This window comes from Apus apus, chromosome 4, assembly GCF_020740795.1.
Source record: "Apus apus isolate bApuApu2 chromosome 4, bApuApu2.pri.cur, whole genome shotgun sequence".
NCBI classification, from domain to species: Eukaryota; Metazoa; Chordata; class Aves; order Apodiformes; family Apodidae; genus Apus; species Apus apus.
The window spans coordinates 60,071,657-60,093,200 of record NC_067285.1 but is presented as its reverse complement, the minus strand read 5'-3'; the positions used below and the strand labels follow the sequence as shown (position 1 = coordinate 60,093,200).

At 39.2% G+C, this 21,544-nt stretch overlaps 1 protein-coding gene across 4 annotated transcripts; it reads right to left on the bottom strand.

Annotated features, from left to right (window-relative positions):
* Nucleotides 1-223: 223 nt before the first annotated feature.
* On the bottom strand, nt 224-21,212 carry YTHDC1 (YTH N6-methyladenosine RNA binding protein C1). 4 transcript variants are annotated; one of them, XM_051616618.1, is made up of 17 exons: nt 21,095-21,212; nt 17,000-17,101; nt 16,069-16,397; nt 15,599-15,953; nt 14,267-14,356; nt 13,712-13,765; nt 13,020-13,114; nt 11,062-11,170; nt 10,844-10,961; nt 9,712-9,796; nt 7,757-7,923; nt 5,190-5,272; nt 3,743-3,779; nt 3,611-3,650; nt 3,443-3,505; nt 1,802-1,936; nt 224-1,211 (listed from the first exon to the last, which is right to left on the bottom strand). In XM_051616618.1, the coding sequence occupies exons 1-17, from the start codon at nt 21,120-21,122 to the stop codon at nt 993-995; spliced, it is 2,109 nt and encodes a 702-aa protein (XP_051472578.1). In that variant the 5' UTR covers nt 21,123-21,212; the 3' UTR covers nt 224-992. The 4 variants fall into 4 exon arrangements, with proteins under 4 accessions (XP_051472578.1, XP_051472577.1, XP_051472580.1 ...); XM_051616617.1 differs by lacking the exon at nt 21,095-21,212 and adding an exon at nt 19,420-19,514; XM_051616620.1 differs by lacking the exon at nt 13,712-13,765 and having other exon boundaries at nt 21,095-21,192.
* Nucleotides 21,213-21,544: the final 332 nt, after the last annotated feature.

Below are 21,544 nucleotides of genomic sequence, written 5' to 3'. Positions count from 1 at the left end.
ATGGAAAGGGCTTTAATAACTCTGATTAGCTGCAGGAGCTAGAAGTTCACTACTCTGGAGTGGAAACTGAAAAGCCAGTAACTTTTATTTCAGCAGTCCTCTCCTAAGTTCCTAGATTTCACCCAGCCTGATAACTTTTAAACTATTAAAGAAACGCTTTCCTAGAACCACCAGAACCAATCAAAGCTGGCAAGCTTAAAAGACCAAGAAACTCAATCCGGACTTTTAATCATTTCAATAGTTAACAATTTATTTTTATATAAAAAAAAAAGTAGCAATGTAGAATACAGCAATATTTTTTAGTTCCACACACGCAGGTTGTGAACATTCCAAGCAATGCGTACATTTTGGAAGGAGACTCAACATGAGAATTGACCAAAATGTTACTGAACATGGGAAGATTTTTAAAAAAGGTTAAAAATTAGATATCAACAGTGTCTTCTTAATATTGCTTCCATTACTGAAGACTGAAAAATACACTTGACTTTACAGATAGGGTTAAAAAACAAGACGGGGAGGAAAAAATTAAAAAGGCTGCTACAACACTGCCATACAGTCAAAAAAAGTCATACTTCAATATTTGCATACTTGATAGCAGCATTCTCCCACTGAACCATGTGAAATTACAGGAAGAAAACATCAAAGCAAAAAAAAAATATGGCAGTTATCCATCAGTATTCAAAAACCTAGAATGAAGTCACTAAGTAGATGAACACTTACTGAAAATTAATCAGTATCTACATTCTGAGCTGTTTCCCATTCTGCTCCACTAGAAACACAAAGTTGAGTGTCAGCTTTGCACATTTTATTTTTGGCCAATTTGAGTTTTTCCAGTTCACAGTTCACTGCATGCTTGGAATAGAGGGTCATTATAAATCCTTCTACACAATGAACTTTTAAGTAGACAGCTGAAAATAAAATGTACTACTTGTAAACACACAAAAAAATACAAGCTTTTTTTTGATTCAAGTGAGCAATGGTTCCAGATAAGATTATCTTCGGTATCTACCTCTTTCACCTCTGTCTCTGTCCCGGTCACAAATCCTCTCCCTTTCCCGATCACGGCCTCTGTCACGTTCTCTGTCTCTTCTGTTGTCTCTCAGTCGGTCCCGTTCCCGCTCTCGGTCCCTCTCCCGAGGCCTGCTTCTCCGACCGCTGACAACCGCTTGTGTGCGGCGAAGAAAGTCATCTACTCTCATGTCGTAGTCGTGCTGGGACGAAATTACAGCTGTTTATTTTCTTTCCCAGATTAAAATCCCCTCCCTTCCCTTACCCATAGGATTGGCCCGTAACTCTTGGGAAAGCCCAGTATTTAAAAAAAAAATAAAATGATGTCCAATATTTATAAGCTCAGGTTTCTTCTTTCACCTTCAGCGCAGCACCATACCAGTGCTTCCACTGTGCAGAAGCTGGGGCTCATATGCCAGGATACCAGCAAGTGACCTGAGAGTTAAGCAGCCTTCAAAGCCAGCTAACACACTGGTTAACAACCTGCCCTGTTTTTTGATGTGCCCGTAATTTATAAACCACACACTTTTCTGCTAATAAAGTAATTTGTTGTGTATGAGCATCAGCAATGTCACAAGCATGTCCTTATTATAACTGGGCTTCAGCACCACAAGTCTTAGCACTAGACAGCTGGAAACTATTTTAAGGACACACCTCAGTTAAAGAGTGTGTTCTAAGAATTTTGCACTTCTACATCACCTGGGAGAGAGAGGCTTTTCAAAGGTGCTGGAAGTCTCCAGTCAAATCAAATTACTCCAGTCATGTCCCCCCCTCTGTCTCTGTGGACACTTACTACTCGTTTGTCCCTGTATCTTGCTTCATGTGGCACAGGATGATGTCCTGAGTATGGAGGGTGAGCTTGAGGTGGAGGTGCATGGTGCTGATAGTAAGGGTGGTGTGGTGGCTGCTCCATACCTGGATAGGGTGGCTACAAGAAAGTTACAGGAAGTTTGTTGAATGCTTCAAAACAAAGGAATGCACACAACGCTGAGTACTGGGAATTAAGAGCAGAGGTTACTTTCACTCATGGAATACATGACATCTAAATATATCCAATCACAGCCTCTGAACTGAATGGCAGACTATTCTTGAATTAAGTCTGCACACTTTACTACCTCTCTGCCACTGCTTTTTTAGTAGTTTGGCCAACGCCCTCTCCACACCTCCAACATGCCTTCTTTCCATACCTGCCTCAAAATGATTCGGTTCCTAACACTTCTGCTACTTCAATGTGGTGTTTTTTTTCTTCATTATTTTAATCTGTGCCTATGGAATGTGAGTTTTGCTCAAACCAGTGAGCTCTTACAGAACCAAATCTTTTCAGTATCATTCCTTAAGAATATATTCCTAATTTCAATTAACAAACTTACTCTGCAAGACAAGTTATTTGACAAACAGATAGCAGATTACTGTTTAACATTACATCTCTCAGCTGTTCTCTTCCATTTCTTCAATCAGCAAGGTCTTTCTTTCTCATATTACCAAAGCATCTTTGCTTGCATTGTCATCTCAAAGGTAGTAGGTGGAATTGCTGGATTTTAGGATAACTTCTTGGACAGCACGCAGAACAGGGAAGCAGGGAATAAAAAAACCAGGCATTTCTGGAGGCTTAGCTGTGTTTGAAAAACCATTTTCCTCCCAGTCTGATAACTTCATTCACTTCCTTCAGTTACAACAAACCAGAGTTGGTGTTCCAGCTGAGAAAAATGAGAGGCTATAGTAGCATCTCTACATCTGGTGCTGCCTGTTGCTCATCCACAGTACACACAAGAGCCAAAAGACTCATTACAGTTATTCAAAATCAGGACCCTTAGGGCTAGAAATACTAAATATAACCAGATTAACTAGTTATAATGACTATTCCTCCTGACACTCATGTATATGCTCATCTGACTGGGAAAAAAGTGCATTTCAGTGGAGGCTGCAATACAGCAAGACTTATTTTTATTAGTGCAAAGTACATTCTGCTACTTTCCTGCATGCCTCACTTGCCAAAAGCAAGCCACTGTGCAACACTAGAGCATGCCAACCCATTCCATGAGCCTCTGCAGCAAGTCCACCTCTTTGATGTATTCGCTTTTTGAGAGAAAGTCAATTACTACAAATATTTAGTGGAATACAAACTTCATTACACCCTCTTGCTTAGGCTAAAGGAGGGTTCTGCTGTTTATTTCCTCAGAGCTTTCCGTTTCTTGTAGGTTCAAAACAAGCCAGATTCCTGCTGCCATACTGCTTACTAGAATACTGGACTACTTGCTGTAAATTGCAAAATACTCGCTATAAATTTTTCTCCTTAAGTATTACATAGTTACAGCAGAGATACATTTTAGGGCAAGGGAAGAGCTGAGTGCACATTGAATATGCTAGGTTTCTCTAGAGGGAACATAAAAAGCCACATTCTACAGAGAAAAATCAAATTCAACTAGACACAAACCATTCCTTGCCACGGTGGTGGTGGTCCCATGTTGTGGAATTCCCTCACGTAATCATTGTAGGACTAAAATGAAAGACAGTAATATTAACATTTGTGATGAGTGATCTTTGGAAGTGCAGAAAGCTGAATAGAAAAAGCTCCCCAAAAAGTCTGCATGCACCAACTTACCCCATTTAAAAATACATCTCGTCGAACTCCTGAAAATCGTCTGTTGGGAATAAAAATTTGTAGAACTAAATCCAATTTATCCATACAGACACTTTACCAGGACATAAAATTAATAACATGAACACACCTTACCTGTCTACTTCAGGATATCTGGGATCCTTTATATACCCTGTTCAAACATCAAGCATATTAATTCAATTTACCATCTCAAGTTAACAGTCTTAAAAAAATATACGCATTAGAAACTGTCCCTTTCTATTGTGCCAACTGTGAAGTTGTCTCTACCTGTTACCACCCTCACTATCAAAATAACTCTCAAAAACTTACAACTTATTGTACACAGAAAAATAGTATAATGTATTAACAAAAAAAGTGATACAGATATCCCTTAGGAAGCTGCACACAGTGCAAACAAATATGCAGGGGGGTATCTGTGAAAATGAAGACTTCAATTTTAGTCAAACTGGGAATGCTCACAAATTTGAAGGGTTCTGTCTCTTGGCAGTCAAAACATGGCTGTTTTTACTTATAACAGTATGTTTCCAGCAGAATCTGTTCATCTAGGCAACTCCTAAGGCTTATTTCCTTAATAGGTTCGGGGTATAATGTTACACAGAAAATTAAAACCACCTAAAAAACCTCTAGAAAAGTCCCACAGGGCAAATAATTTTTACAGCTTCAGTAAATCCCAAGAAGTAAACTTTAAAGAGCTCAGTAAAATGGTGCAAAACACCAGGCATGCTTATGCTGATAAAATAATGCTTCCAAGCTTCATTGTTTAAAAACATTTTGTTCTGTACTCTAAACAATGGTCTTGGAAAACCAGGGAGCAGCAACAACTCTCTTTTTGCATCAAAGAACACAGACTTTGCAGTTAAGCTGGACAGATAAAGACGGGTTAATAATAGATTACATATTTCTAATAGCAGTGAAGTAAGATTCAGTAGATTAAAAGTGACAATTTCTTACTAACTGCTTACTGAAGAAGAAAAATATGCAATAATAACTGTATTGTTGCTGCATTACCACTGCAAACATTTCCGGAGAACAACAAAATTCCTTTCTCAAACTTATCATTAGACTCTCTTATAAAATGCAGTGAAACATCCCCCCCCTTCCTCAGGTCAAGCTTGTAAAACAATTATCTCTGATAACATGACCAAATGTCTACCCTCACATCTACATACAGGCTGCTAGTCAGGCAATCTCAGCTGACTTTTCCAGCTGGAAATTTCTGATAAACATTTTAATTGGACAACCAGTGCATTCACAAGTAGGTCAAGCCAATTCTTGTGCCTGTATTAAGAAAGAACCGGAGAGGCTCATTCTCAACAACGTATGCAATGCTGAAGCTGTTAAAAAGGGCTCAGCCTAGATTAATTCAGCCCTCTCAAGCCAGTGAAACACTGTCACTGACTTCTGAGAGAGATGGGTTAAACCAGCAGGCAGCACTCAGGACAATTATTGTTTTTATATCTCAATCATACCACTGTTTTACTTTTTAATTAATGAGGATACACTAAAAGAGAGAAAACACTTGTGAATTGGTGCACACAAATCTTCATAGTAAGATATTAACCTGGTCTTTGGTGAAACTCAGGGGGATAGTCAATCCTTGGTTTCTTTCTGCTGTTATGAATATCATAATCTTCTGGTCGACGCCTACACAAATTAGATATCAAAGATTAAACAAGGTTGCTTGGAGCATTCGTCACAGCAGAACACCTCACAAGAATAGCTTGAGCTGCCCAGAGTCTCAATTTACTAATTCTGAATTCAAAATGTCCTACAGCTTTAAATTTTAACTCAAATAGTCAGGAACAACAGTCTGATTAAACAGGCTGCACTGCTGCCTTTTGGCTACAAAAGTTTTGTTAGTTAAGGAAAGAATTCTACCCAACTGTACCTTTGTACCACACAAAGGGTAACAAATTTGTCTAAAACAATTCAGACTTAGGATTTAACATTGCACTTTCCACATTACATTTTGAAACAACCTAATGGATAACAAAAGAATTTACAGAACTAAATACAATGCAAATAGATGGCAAAATGTATCATTACAATCAAAAGGCAAGGACATTGCTGTATTTCACAGCTATGGGGTAAAGAATTCTTTAAAATGTCTATTTCCGTAATATTATAAAAAAACCTGTGCATGCTTTGTGAAATTGCTTCTTTCACTGTACCTTTTCTAGCTGGTTGGGCCAATGGTACTATTTCTAACAATTCCACTTCTAAACAATTTATCAGCAATGCATTGGTGCCTTTCACAGAAAGTTTAAAGCTTGCTAATAATTAAAATAATTTGGGCTCCTTTCTATGCAAAGAGCTCTTTTACTGAAAAAATTTTATCTTTAAGAACTTCACTCTCAGGGAGGAAGTTTTATAATAAAGGTTACATTCCAGTTGCTGTTACATTTAATAAAGAACTGAGTACTGGCTGCTAATTTTGCTCCACCAAGATACACGAATATTATGCTACCACAACAATGTTTCTAAACAGAAAGCAGCTACAAATCCATTCCTTTCCCCCCAACAAGATATTAATTCCTTGTGACAATAAATTAATGCTTTCTTAAATCACTTAATTACTGTGCAACTTGCTCACTAACAAACTCATGTAGCTTTGTTTTATAAAGAGTAATTTCTCCTCCCCCTTCCCAACTTCACTCTTTAAAGCCCACAAGTTACGAAGTTTTTTAAAATGAAAACCGATTCTTTACTATGAGTAAAAAGCCCAAAAATCAAAGCAGTTGCATCTACAGCAAAATCAGATCAAGGAAAATAAAAGCTGGTGTAAAGAATAAACATACCGCTTTCTTGTAGTTTTGAGAGTGCATTTACGACCGGTATAAAATATGATAGAAACAGTTCATATAGTAGTCCAACTACTGACTTTAAGCTGTAAGCCACACACATAAATGGAGGCCCTGGCAGGCTTGAGAAGGTGTGGTGGTGTTATATGTATAGTTTGCAGTCCATTGCAAAACCTTCACTTGCATATACTTTATTGCACTGGAAACCTCTTAGCTTAACTTCAAAAGCCATCTTGGTGTTCAGTCCTTTAAAGCCAAAAATAGGGGGGCGCTGCCAGGTTTCCTCCTACCTACTCGTAACGGTGTCCTTTTTTTAAGCTCAAGGAAATGGGGACTCCTGTTGAATATCTGTACCTACCACAGGATGTTTCCACAAAGAGGAAACTTAACCAAGGTTTCAGCCCAAACCATACATCAGTCTGTATGCAAAGTGGCTACACGGGGAAAAGGTGTTTGGCAGAAGGGCTATATCAGTTCTTTGCAAAGACTTCTCCAATTCTGTAACAAGTTATACCCCCTTTTTTTCTGGAAAGTGATGTTAAGTTCATATAGCAGTGATCAATAACCGTGTCGATCCTCTAAAAATACTTTAAGTCCACAGGTACTGCCAGCATCTGGAAAGGTTGTATATACAGACACAGCAACAGCCATTCTTTTTGGTTTGTTGCCGGGTCTTCAAGGGCCACTTGATCCCTTTTGGGAAGAACCTACTGTTTTCAGTAGCTCAGCAAGATGTGTGAATTCAGTGGTTACATGTTAGAGAATATTTGGCAATGGGGTTAACACATCACGGTGACACAATTTGAAACAGTCCCAATAATGCTCCTCTTGAATATCAAAATAACTTAAATATTTTATCCTCAAAATGAGGCGGCATCTTCTGCAAAATTCTAAGTGATCCTTATAAAAGTCCCATATTTGATAAGGCTTATCCAGAGACACACCTGAAAGAAAAGGCTTTTACAAGATATTAACACATTTTTGGCATATAAATATTTCCTTCTCTCCATCTAGCCTGCTCATAATCAAGCCAAGCACACCTACAGCTAGCATCACACGTTGCATTATCTCAATAAATGTCTAGTCTAAACTAGACAGCACTTTAAGAGCTTTTTTTCTGCAAAAGCAAAGATCCCCATTTTCCTCTTGAAAAATGACAGACCAGGGAACCATGCGAAATCCTCAATGAAGCCACAAACTTGTCCATGCAGCTTGATTTGAGGATTTTCTCTCTTCTTTATCGCAGGAAAAGCTTTGACGAATCATATTCCTCCATCAGGTTATTCTGATACATGTGCCTATTATCAGTCCAAAGAACGTTTCTAACCTTCCCACGTCCCGAACGGGGTCTCGACGGGATGGGCGTCCTCTTGATCGGGGCTGTGAGTGCATTCTTCTCTTGTGCCTCATTTTATGAATGACTTGATACAAGTCAATACTTTCATCAGGAGGGAAGAGAAGACAAAGTTGGGTTCCACATTCCGGCTCAATTTCCTAGAATTAGTTAGAAGTTCAGTAGTAGTTTATAAACTGATGAAAACTCTACCCAAATACGTTGACAACATACATTAAAAATAAAGACACTTTGAAGAGATTTCAGTATCACTAGAGACAGCAAAATTCACTTACATTACCTTTAACTCTTTAGGCACTACTTAGAATTTTCATAAAATAGTCCAACACTTGGGGCAATCATATCTTCCCATGAGACATACAGGCCACATCACTGTTTTGCTACAAAATCAGAGGACTGTTTTTCATCACAAAGAAAATGACCACCTATTACAGAGAGAAAAGTGACAGACGTAGGAAAAAATCCATTCCAGCTTTACATATAAAGCCATGGCCTCAAAAGTGAGTTCTTCAGTGTATGATAGACAGGTCCACGAAACTACCAGGTCAATGCTTGACAGTAGTCAAAACAAGCTAATTGTGTGCTCAGAATCTTTAGGAAAGGAACTTAAAATAAGAAAGTCATTACATCACACTGAAAGTTCATGTTCCACCCACACCTTAAATTTGGGGTGCAGTTCTGACCCCTGCATCTCAAAAAATAGGGGGACAGTAGAAACAGGAGAAGCTTCAAAGCAGGGCACCAAGGATAACTGAATGAGTGCAACAATTCCTACATGAGCAGGTCAGGTCTCTTCAGCCTAGAATAAAAAAGGAATAGGTAGGGTATGGGGGACAAAACAAGATACATGACACCATGAGCTGCTTGGATGAGAGAGGGACAGAGATCCACTTGCTGACTCCTTCTTTTGGTACAAGAACTTGGGGCCATCAAATGAAGCTAGCAGGAGTCAGGTGCGTAACAATCCAAAAAGTGCTGCTTCAACTTGGTGACTATCAGGCCTGTGGAACGTCTTCCCAAAGGATGTTGTTAATGTAAGAAGCTAAATGTACATACACATCCTCAGAAGAGAGACCCTTTCAGAGTTACACAAAATGTAAATGGATAACAGTAACCCAGTACAGCAATTTTATGGGGGGAGGGGGAAGGAAAAAAAAAGATGAAAGTCATGTCTGGATTGCAACTCTACAGTGAAGTGGATAGACATTTTAAAAAAAAAAACATTTCCTTGACCATTTAACTAAAAATAAAGTTAACTGAAATCCTTAAGTTATTTTTTTAACACAAAATTAAGACTGAAAATATTATTTTACTTCTGCTACCCAACAAAGTGAATGTGTCTATGAGCAAAATAACACACAAAGCCTAAATTTTCTATACAGTATGGTGATTATGCAACTCCCATGTTGCCTTAAGAAAGCAGAACCTGTTATTTCAGTCAAGGCTGGGTTAATGGATGACAGCAGCAACACAGCTGCACTCTGGTATGCCTGACCAGATGAAAAGCCACCCTGCTTAAAACTTACTTAGCATATACTTCGTAACAGTAGGGTCAATGCCCTAAGTAGTGCAGTAGATTAAAAAAATGCAACGCACAACACAGCTGGAAACAGCAAAACTTGTTCTTAAAAACTGATGCTATATAGGTTTGCATACCATACAATGCAAGGCACATTACACTTCAAATACAAAATATCACTATAGCTCTGAAGCATCAAATACTGTTTATCACAAAGATGAAAACAGAATTGGGACCGTACTGTTTTCCTTTTTCTTCTTCTGCAACATTAGAAATAAGCTGAGTGCCTTGTCACAGTACTCTACGGCAAATAACAACTGATCTAAAGATTCCAAAACTTCTGTACCTACAAAGCTGAAAGCAAGCACTAGAAGATGTGGGTTATAGAAAAAACATAAAATTAACAAACCTGTCCATCGCGTCCAATCTTTACTGGTTTATGTTCATTCCAAGGATTGGTCAGATGAGCAGACTTAGTGAATGGCAATTCACGCCTAAATATGCAAGTGGTATAATTTATAGTTTTTGCCTCAAGTTTTCATTAAAAAAATAATTCTAAAATGCATACAATAGGACACTATATACAAAACAATCCTGTTATTCTTTGTACTGTTAGGTGCCTGAATGAACATATTAGCAACTGAAGATTTCACTTTGACTTACTTTAGTATTCACCAGTATATCCATTCATACTATGACAGCCTACCTTATTACAAGAACTTTTGTTGGGTCTTCATGCAATACTGAAATGGTGCTTGCTTATTATCTTACTACTGGAATACAGCAGCCAGTCTCTAGGTGAGGTGGTACCTCATGGTACCTACTGAAATAAATCCCTGAGCATCTAACTTAACTACGAAGCTAGAACTGCTCCGAGCTGAGGTGGGAGTCAGCAACTTCCAGAGGACCTTTCTGATCTAGACTTCTCTCTAATCTGATGTCTCACCTTCCCTGTAGTCTTTCTGGCAGCCCAAAGTGCTTGCACAACCATGCAATGCAACTCAAAGGACTGATGCAGGTTTAAAATCTTTTCCGTAAGACATATTCAGTTAAATCAATGAACATACTGCTCACAACCTCTATATTATGCAGAATATCTACGCTATTTACTATTATATTTTAGTGCAGTAGCATTTTCTTTGTTCAATCAGATGCCAAGATGTCAGATGAAGACAGATATGGCCTTACAAGATTTTTTCCCTTTTATCCATAGCTGCCTATTCAAATGAGCAGTTGTTTTTACTCAAAAACTTCAGAATATGGTTTTCTGATTTCAGTGCAAGAGATCAGTGAAGCAACACAGTCAAGTGTCAAAAATCTCTAATTTAATTGCCTACATTAAAAAGAAATATTTTCTATAGTTTGTCAGTTACAGACCTGAGTTCCAAGTTCAGTAACATGGAGGCATGGATTTGGGGGAGACTGGAGGACAGATCTCAGGTTGCATCCAGGTTTCAAAAGAATGTTGTCAGTGCTCGAATAACACACAAATGATATTATGCCTCATAACTAAACAGCAACATAAACGAGCAACTATTTACCTGCAAATCCAGTCAATTTTAAAGACACCTCCCAGCATTTTTGCATTCATTCCTGCAGGCAGCACCCAGTGTATAGGTGATCCTCCATGATGGGACTCTGAAGACAGTCTTGCAAATCCTACAGGATTTTACATAAATTGTAACAAAGACACAAAAGAAAAACTATTGCATATAAAACTCACTGCCACTTACCTTGACAATAGCTCACTTTCCCTTACCTTGGAATTTGCCACTCTCTCTTACAGAAAATATCAAAATAACACTCCTCGCTGATCTAAATGCAGCATTAAGCTTCTTTTCATTCACTGGAAGTGTGGACCATACTCCCTAAAACAAAATAACCCCCACCCCACCACCACAAATGTAAGAGTTCATCTCAAATGATTTAGCTAACAGAAGTATATAGTGCAAATAAAGAAAACACGACCAAACTAGTGTTCTGAGATACAGATATTGCCACATTCAGTTCCTTCAGAAAATATCTTCAGCCTGCCCCACAATAAAACTTAAAACATTGACTTTTTCATCTTTTTTTGAACACTCCAGAGGCATTTAGACCATCTATAAAGTTTCACTTGTAATTATAATGATGAACAGATGTACAAAAACCTTTGCCTTTAGTATTTTTAATGTATCTTTTAAGTTACTTTGGAAATTCAAGTATTTTTATACAACACACACAAATTATGAAAAAACAGCAACATATGCACTGAAAGGTGGGCACGTGGACATCTGTAACTTTTTCGCTATGACAAGATTTAGTTGAGGATAGTTTGCAGACTTCAGAACTATCTTAGTGAAATACCAAGAACATGAAAGACACCAGACCAAAATTTTAAATTGCCAAGACAACTCACAAAAAAACCCCAATCAGTTCTAAGGCACCAACTGAGCTGAGCTATAGAATACCAGCTTACTGTATTACTTTTCAGCAAGATCAGCACCTCAGTCATTTCTCTGGGCAAATTCAGAGAAGCTTATGCTGGTTTAGTATCTTCAAACTTCAGCCTCAGAATATGATCTAGGATCTACCAAATAAAATGTTCTTCCCTTTTTTATTGAAGGTATATTATCATGTCCTACTCTGTACTCAGATTAGTGCTTGTGTGACTGACAATTCATGAGAGTCACCAGAGAACTATTAATTTTTTTCACTAACTTTTAGTCAGATGTGTATGTCTTTAGGCTGCTTATGAAGCCCTGCTGTAAACAATTAGAACAGCTTCTTACATTAGCACCACAGAAGCCAGTTTCATGAAAGTGCAGTGGCAAAGTACTGATGCCTATATTTTGAAAGACAAAGTATCCACTCCAAGAACTTCAGGAACTAGAATACTGTTGCCACCCCAAGTGTGGAAGAGGCAGAGAAAGGATATACTCCTCTAAAGGGGTAAAGCTAACACCAGTCAGAATGGCGTTCACTGCACAGACCAGACTCAAAGCTGAGGGGAGGGAGCCAAACCTGTCAGAGAATTTTAAGATTAATTTAATCTTTTTAATGGTATTCTCTTTTAGAAAATCTCCATTAATAGAATCATCTACTCTGTGTATATTGTGTAACAGCAAAGTAGCTATTTTCTCTACAAGCTGTTCCATATAACATCACGCAAACACAAAACCACTAGAGTGGCTTAGTGCCATTCCTCAGCAGCTGAAGTCCAGTGCACTGGAATCCCTCCAAAGGATCTCCCTTACACCAGCACTGCCAGGTATAAATTTCTGCAATAAGGCTTCAGATCCCTGAATCAACTGAAAAGAAAAATAATTACTTTTACAGCACTAGATGAAAGCCAAAACAACCTTCTGGACCTCCTTACAGCACAGCAGTATGAACACAGGGGCTGATGCAAGGGAGGAAATACCACCACAGCATTCCCAGTGAAGGTTGGCTTAGGATGTTACTAAGTGGAACTTGAAGCCCATTTTTTAGCCTACTCTTATCAAAATGAATGACTGATGGTCTAGAAACTTTCTTAGGTTACAGTGGAAGCAGAATAGCTAGCCTTGAAAAATCAAGGACAGCTTTCAGCCTTGCCTCTACGAAGATCTGAGTCATGTAGAAAAGAATGCCCCTATCTATACGCTTTTCTGTAGTAAGGTGGGTATGTTTGAGAACAGACACAGTGATTGGTTTGAATGAAGACACAGCGACCAGTTTGAAGAAAACTCAACATACCTTTGCTTTAGCAAGTGATACATTTTCATGGTTATTACTCTTGATGAGAAAGAATCTTGCATCTTGAAGAATGTATTTAAGTTTACTTGTTTGGTCTGAAAAAACAAAGCATCAAATCAGCAACTGTAAATATCTACAATTGTCAAAAATTTTGCTTTGTGTATAGATCCTTATTCCATTCAAAATAAACTGTATTCCACCCAGCTCCTACCCATGTATCACCACAGTCAACCACCCAACTTGAAATCTAAGCTGTAGAGCACAAAATGCCAAGGGAAACCAAATCAAAACTAAAACTTATCCAGGTAAAGATAAAATAAAATAAAATCAGCGTGATTCAGTGATGTTCCGATATACAGGATTTATTTCCTTGCTTAAGAATCTTCAGATAAATACCAGATAACATTTTTGTCAGCATGAGTTGTCCAACAGGAAATGCTGAAATGTTCCTCTTTTCAGATGTAAGCACTTTGGTTTTTGCTTTGCTCCTTCTGCAAGGAGCAAAGGGACTGAAATTTTTGCATATTGCTTTGAATGCATGCAAAAGTAGCTCAAGGTTCACTTGTTATGCTCCGAAAAACAACGTGCTCAAACTTACTTATATCGGAACATTACTACTTGCAGGTAATTTAGTGAACAGAGACAATGGCTTGCTATGGGGCATGCATTAAAAATTCAAATTTAAATGATACCTTTTTGGACAGCACGAACGGAAGATGATAATTTCTCATGCTTCTTTTCTGAACCTGTGTTTAGCCAAAGTACATTTGTTCAGATTGAGCTTTAATAGAGATAATATACAATTTCTACAGCCTTGTCACATACAAGTTTCATTCATGACAAATTATGCTTTCTGGCGCGCACCCACACACACAAAAAATACTACTCAATGTGTACGAGTGTTTTGTTTTGGGTTTTTGGTTGTTTTTTTTTAGTTTTGTTTTGGTTTTGGGTTGGTTTGAGTTTGTTTTTTAAAATGGTATTCGAACAATTTCCTACTCAGAAAACTAGTCACTGAATCATCATCTTCCAAGTTAAAAAAAAAAGTGAAAATTCCACTTAAGCAACAGAATAGCATTAAAGCCTACTTCCCCCAAAGGTATAAACACACAACATGCCAGAAGTCAATACCAAATCATACAAAGCTACATACCCCATAAATCTCTACAGCCAGTTAACACTTATTTTGAATTATACATTAAGATTTTACACAAGTCAGAATGACAAGCAATAAAAGAAAAGAATACCTGCATACGATTCTGATGCAGAACTTCCACTTCTGTCAAAAACAATTGGTGAGATACCTCTAGCTCTCTTCCTCTCCTTCTTCTTCTCATCTAAAAAAACCATAACAAATAAAAGCAGCATTTTAAACAAGTAGCAAGTGAATTTGAGATAAAAAGTACTGCGGCAGGACATCAACACTTGTAGTAGTGAAGCAAGCATTTGGCTTGCATGTGAAAATTGCTGTCGCTGACCCAGAACTATCACCCACAAAAGAAGCAAATGCTAATTACTCAAGCTTTTCATTCACTAAAAGCAGATAAACACCACAAATCTAGTAATTCTGTGCGAAGTTTAGAGACACAATTTATCTCCTAGACAATTTAGTAAGGGTGGTTTAGCTGTTTTCCCCAGCCTTCAGCCAAATTTGCAACACAGAGCACGGAACTGTGTTGCAATAGTGATACAGGCTCATTTGCTCAGAGCTGAACAGAAGAGCAAGAGGTATGAAAACAAAACACTGGCACACAGGCAATTATTTCCACTCTTAACATTAAGTTATACTACAGAGCTTTTTAGAACAGTTGTTACAGCTTCACTTGTCTTTAGGTTACACCTTTTCGTTCTTTAATTCCAAACAACAGAGCTGAGCCAAAAGAGGCATAATGCTAAGCAGGATGACCACCTATGGAGACTTCAGACAAGGAAGATACATGAGGAATCTTAAGATTGCAAGCTGCTTTCTTAAAAAAAAAAAGAAACAACAAAAAGCCAAAACTAAAAGTATTTGTGTCACTAACACTTCACACCTGCAAGTTAGGAATAGCTGTAACATACAACTGCAACACATTTGTTTCTAGTTTCTACTTAAAACATCTAAGTTTGCCCTAATTGCTAATAATTTCAACTTAGGTTTAGATTTCCTATGCTGAAGCCAATCACTACTTAAGATTTAACTGCCTTTCCCTTGGGAGATGGTGCTTTTACTACAACAGTCTACATGGTTGCTCAACTAGAATACAGAACAGCTCAAAGCCAACTTACAATGATCATATGGAAAACTAAACCATTAGATACCTCAGAAAATAGTAATTCTGATTTTCCAAAGTATTGAACAGCAAGGCCAAAGCAATCAAGAACACATTCATAGTCTGTATGGTAAACCTGACATTCACAAATTTTTGTGTAAGGAAATACCACCTTCTGCTATATTTTTTCCTTGCCTGTAACATTTCTTAATTAGTATCTTACTGATTTGTGTTTGCTTTTGACAAAGTCAAGAAGCGGTTATTTTTACAAGGAGCCAAATTTTCAATCACAAGGTACTTCAGATTAGTGTGCCAGGTATTACCTACCTGATGCATCTGAACCAGACCCAGATCTGACTGACCCATCTGTGAAAGAGGCGGATTCAGAATCAGAATCACTGGCTTCACTTCGTGTGTCGTAGTCATTTCCTTCCTTCTGATCTCTCTCATCCTGTTCATACTCTTCTTCATCCTCCTCCCCATCTTCTTCCACTTCTTCATCCTCCTCCCCTTCATCATCTTCCTCCTCTTCCATTCCTTCCTCTTCATTCTCTGTATTGCCTTGCTCAGAGGAACCACTACTGCCTGTCTCGTGATCTGAACAATATTCTTCAGAATTCACCTCTTCTTTAGAAGAGTGGCTGGATCTGCTTGGTCTTCTATCCACATCATGCCTGATTCTCTGATGTTTAAAGAAAAAGTCAATCAGCAGAAATAAAACACAGTCTTAAGAGAATGTGCCTTATAAAAGTCTCATAAAATTGCTTTATTTATAAGGCAGCGAGAATATTTAATACCTCTGAACCATCTGGTGTAGAAGACTTTGCCCTTCTGTCAATATCCCTCTTCCTCATGCAAGTTTTTTCTAGTTGTCCTTTATAAGGGTCCCTGGAACTGCTCGACATGCGTGTCTTTCGATCACCATCTAGGCGCTTATTTCTATCAGACCTCTGATACTCCTCATTCTTGTATTCTGATACTGGTTTTCCTTTCGTACTCACTATTCTCTTGCTATTGCTAACTGAGGAACTAGGAGGCTTTGGCATCATCTGCCTCGATGAATGCACAGAAGGTTTCTGTCTCTTGCTTTCAGCGTTTTCCATCCTGTCAGTTCTTCTTTTTGATCCTTAAAAAGAAAGAAATCATGTTGAATGTTATTCGGTATATCAAACCAACCATTCTGCAGAAGCTCCTATTTTTGTACTTGGTAATCCCTGTGCTGCAGTCATAGGTAGGATCTTCCAGTTGTAGGCTTTGCAACAACAGCCAAAACTGCTTGTTAGGAATACCTCATGTTCTAAAACTTGTATTTTACTTAAAAAGAGCAAACCTTTTAACTTTGCTAAGTGTTTTCTAAATGTTATATAAGGCAATGATCAATTGAATGCTCATGGCCTAAAAACAAATTGAGAAATGAGCTGGAACCAGACTTTGGAGCCCCCTTGCTCCATTTCACTTCATAAAACTAAAAAGCAGTTATTTTCTAACAGCAAATAAATCCATAACAAGCCAGACTCAGCAATTGCTTTTGAGGAAAAAAACAGTATCCTAGTTAACTATTTATTTGGAAGGTTGTATGAAAAAGCAGATGTCCATAGAATAAAAACTTTTGGAACTCCTCTACTCTCTGAATCAGGTTGTAAGAATTCCTACTTCAAAGACTTTAACCCTAATGACGGTTTTTACCATTTATGTGCCGGCAGGACATGCACTACTGAAGTCACCTACCCTTTTTCTCACTTTTATCTTGCTCACTGTCAGGGTTATACAATTCATCATCTTGGTCTGGAGCATCAGTCAAAATGTCATCCAGAACATTCAGTTCACCATCTGGAAAAAAAAAAAAAAGTTTAAAACAACCATTAAAAGTCTGGATATGTAAACTACAGTAGAATTAGTATTTACAAACCCAAACATTTCCTTTAGGGTCACAGAGCTGCCTCAGAGCAAGAATTAATGCCTTATTGATTTATTTCCATAATTCCATTTGGAAGGATCAAGAAAGGCAATAAAATAATTAAAATATGTCACAGGATGCATTTAGTCCACGGAACAAGGCCCAAGTTGTCTCCTCATCACACAAGCTTTGCAGGAAAGATGACCTACAAAAGAAAGCTTAATAAAAAAGCCTATACATAATTTGAGAAAAAGGAGATTGAGAGATTGTCTGAGTGTCACAAGTGAAGACAAGTGTCCTCTCTCCTCAAAATCCTGAAGACTTTGCACTTTAAACTATTTTTGCTGTTGTTACTGTGTTAGGAGGGCAAGTTTAGTGGTTCACCTACAAGTAGAAAAAACACAACAGGGCAAGATAACAAGAACATAAGCTACATCACCCCACTGAAGAAGGGGAAAGTAGTAGTTATTAGCGGCATAATTAATTCTGAGCTGCTCTGAAAAAATGTCCACAACTAATTCACTTCGATCAAAAGGGCAAAAGTTTTAAAAAAATTGTGCTAGAAGCATTAAATGACCACACTTAGTCATGCAACTTAGAACTTGTCACTGTTTCTGACTGTTTCACTTTGCCTGAAACCAAAAACGATATATGGTGATTCCAGCAGAAGAATGATTCACCAGTTACAGGACACCAGATCTATATTCCAAGCGCCTATGAAAATAATAGTGAACTAAGCCTAAGCATGCAATGGGAAAATTAATAGAAAAGTTATTAATTTTGGAGCATATTTCTTCTCCTGAAAAGCCTTGGAATTCTTAGTTATTTCCATTCTGCATTACTGTGATTCAATTTTCTGTGTTCAGAAAAAAAGAAAGCAGTGCAAACCCCAAGGATTCAGCTAGTTGACAGTATCTGTAGAAGACACTGTATAAAGCAGCAAGTAAGGACTGCTGTACTGAAGGAAATCACAGTAAGGCAGCAAAGTCCTCCAGAGTTTGGCAACCTGTCTATCTCAAAATCTTGAGCTACGCCACAAGAGAAGTTTTACAGCTTGATATTAAAAACAGACACAATCCACAGCAGAAGAAAAGCTAGTATTATATTAACTCTACTATATACTACTGAATCTCAAGTCAGCATGTGTGCTAGCTTTCCTGCTAGTATTTCTCCACATTTTCTGTGGTAGGGGAATGCAGAAGTGGCTCCTGAACTGCACAATTGCTGTAGCTGATGGAAAGGCAGGGCCGCAGAGAGAGGTGGATCGAGCCTTTCCCTTGCAGTTTACAGGTAGAGGGCATTTAAATCCAACACAAAGCTACATCATAATTCTCTTGGGAACAGCCCTTTGTGTTTGTAAATACCTATATACACCCATCAAATATTCTTGCTGTTACTGATGAGACATACAAGAGTCAGATTCATGGCTGTGCAACTGCTAAACCTGTGCCTTCCTGGCTTCTGTTTTGCTTCCCCACAGAAGACTAGACCAGGTCAGGAGACAAGATTTTTGTTACTGGAGACTAATGAAAAAAGAGGCATACTAGGATTAGAATATTAAAGATATCACCCATGTTAGACCATGAATTTTGAACCTTAGCTTTGCTTCCCTTTTGGTGAGGCAAGTGTATACTTGAGTAAATTAAAATTAACCTAGCTACTGCAGTAACATTCAGAGGCACTATAAGAGTCACTGGCCAGTTGGTTCAGAAATAAATGAGAAGATAAGGAAAATTCAAAGGAATAAGGAATCCCGACACATGCTCTCTGATAAATCCCTTCTGGGTTAAGTGGGCCTTATTTATTTGGAATCTTAAATGAGTCCACAAAAATAGGAGCAAGATGAGCTCCCCCCAATCACCTTCTGCGGATATATCTATCACATTTATTTAACAGCACACGCCCAGATTTATTTAGCAGCATGGAGATGCAAAAAGGGCAACACAAACACATAGTTTCCATCTCTCACTTGCATCAGGAATACTGCTCAACTGAACTGTCACTGTTAGCATTCAACCCGATAAGTTGAATTACCTCAGACAGCTCAAGATAAGCATTAGGAAAGCACAAAAAAACCCAAACCAAACCACAAAACAGTGAAGGACAGATTTCTTACAGTTCATCACTAGTGAAAGGAGAAGGTCCAAATTAATCCTTTTCATTACAAATACTCCCAACTGGGGTCTCCTGCAACTCATCTTTTGTTGACACTCTAGTGAGTTGTATTCTTCCATGAACAAATTTAACTCACCTGCAACAGCAGCCAAGTAACTTGGGGAGGCCATTATTTGTCTGCTGGCCATAAGCATTAGATGTATTCAAGGAAGCAACCAAGCAAAAATCTGATTTGGCAAAAAGGAAATAAAACCAGGTGATTTCAAACTAAAATGGTATGCAAGATTTCTTTCCTTTTTTTTTTTTTTTTAAAATCAATGAAATAGTACTTCTACTCCAAAAGGACCATAAAAATAACTTCGTATTTACCACAGAAATAAGTTCAGGCGCAAAAAAATGTGAATGAACATCTGCCAATCAGACAGAATCATCCCTTTCATAGGACAGAAAATAAAAATTAAAATATGAAACACAAAAACATTTATTATCTGCCACTTGTTACTTGACCACTGCCAGTGATTAAAAAAAAAAGAGAGAGAGAGAAAAAAATTCAGGCTCATCTGGATAAATTATTGAATTAGTAGAAATTTATAGATAACAAACATTTCAATTTCACTATTCATCCAGGGTGGTAGCTCACATCTATTTCCACACAACCTCTTTGTACCCTATCCCACTAGACTTACAATAATACTGTTAAGAATCAAGAAACAGATCTAATTTACTCATCAGTCCTAAAAAAATCACATGGAATTTTTCCATGTGATCTACTTTCACAATACATACTAGTGACAAACTTTCACCACTCAAAGATATTTAATGGATATTTGTCATGCAAAAAACTTTACACTAAGTGTATTCGATGGAAAACCAGAACAACATAAACCAGACCACACCACGAGAGTGATCCTTCCCCTTTTTTATTAACACTGCTGTTATCTGCATTAACTACCTAAGAGCAATCTTCTACATCCAAACTTGTTTTTTTACTTCTTAAATGGACTATTTTTTTAAGGACTGACTCATGTAACCTCATAGACAACATGTGGATCACTGCAGCTTCCATATACCGTGACAGTTATAAGGGCCATGGTGTGATTACAGGGGTGCCCTACACAGGGACAGGAGTTGGACTCGATGATCCTGATGGGTCCCTTCCAACTCAGCATATTCCACGATTCTAAGAGTTGCTAAAATACACTACCCTGGCAATGTTCAATTCCTTTAATTCAAACTTATTTATCCACAATGCCCAGGAGCATAAGTGACTGAAACAGCCGACCAAAATCACCAAAACAGTATTTCAACGTCAGCTTTTGCTTGGTAAAGTAACTGTGTCCCTCAGCAGAAAATCTTTAGAGAATTACGGCTTAGAGATCCTAGGAAAAATAAAAACAAAACAACCCAAACACTTAAACACTCTCTAAGAAAACACAACCAGCCACCACACGCTGCCAATACCGTTAAGCCTTTGGCCCACGAACTTCCCCCCGCTCCCGCTGCTCAAGTCACCTTGCCCGGAGCCCAGGGACCCGCACTACGGCGCCGTGCCCCACCGGCTCCGCAGCACACAGGGAGCGAGTCCCCCCACACCCCGCCTGCAGGCTGAACGCCGCCCGGGAACAGGGCGTCCCGGCCCTGCCGCCCAAGGAGGCTTTCCTAACGGAGGCCTCCCGGAGCGAAGGCCTAGCACCCGCACCCAAGCAGACCTGGGGGAGGGGAGCCGGCTGGGTCGGGAAAGACGAGCCCCAGTCGCAGCCATCTCCCCTTCCCCGGGCGTAACTCCCACCCTCGCCCCTACCCCCAGCGACCTTTCTCCTCCCGGCTATCAGCCGCCATCCCGCCGCGGCCGCGACGCGTCGAGCGCCTAAGATGGAGGCTCCCTCTTCCTGCGCGTCGGGCCTCCCCCTTCCCGGCGCGCACCGCTTTGTTTACGCGCCGCGCGTCACAGGGCGCCGCGGCCGGAAGGGGCGGGGCAGAGCCGCTCTGCGCGCGCGGCGGGGCGAGGGGGGCGGTCGCCATGTTTGTCTGTTGGGAGGCGCGGGCGGTGGCGGTGATGGTGGTGATGGCGGTGATGGTGGTGGTGATGGTGGTGGTGATGGTGATGGGTGCCCGGCGGTGCCGGGTGTGGGCCCGTCCCAGCCCTCCGCTGAGAGGGAAGCTGTAGGGAAGGAAAGAGGTCTCTGCCCTCCACGTGAGGGAAGCCCCCCCCCCCCATCCCCAGTGCTGCTGCGACAGCACTGTGAGGTGTTGGAGCTCTT

Coding starts and splice junctions, on each gene's coding strand:
- YTHDC1 (XM_051616617.1), bottom strand. CDS start 19,477: ATGCTTATGGCCAGCAGACAAATAATGGCCTCCCCAAGTTACTTGGCT. Junction 3,651..3,742: donor AGATATCCTGAAGTAGACAG/GTAAGGTGTGTT, acceptor TATTCCCAACAG/ACGATTTTCAGGAGTTCGAC. Junction 1,212..1,801: donor GATACAGGGACAAACGAGTA/GTAAGTGTCCAC, acceptor ATTTCGTCCCAG/CACGACTACGACATGAGAGT.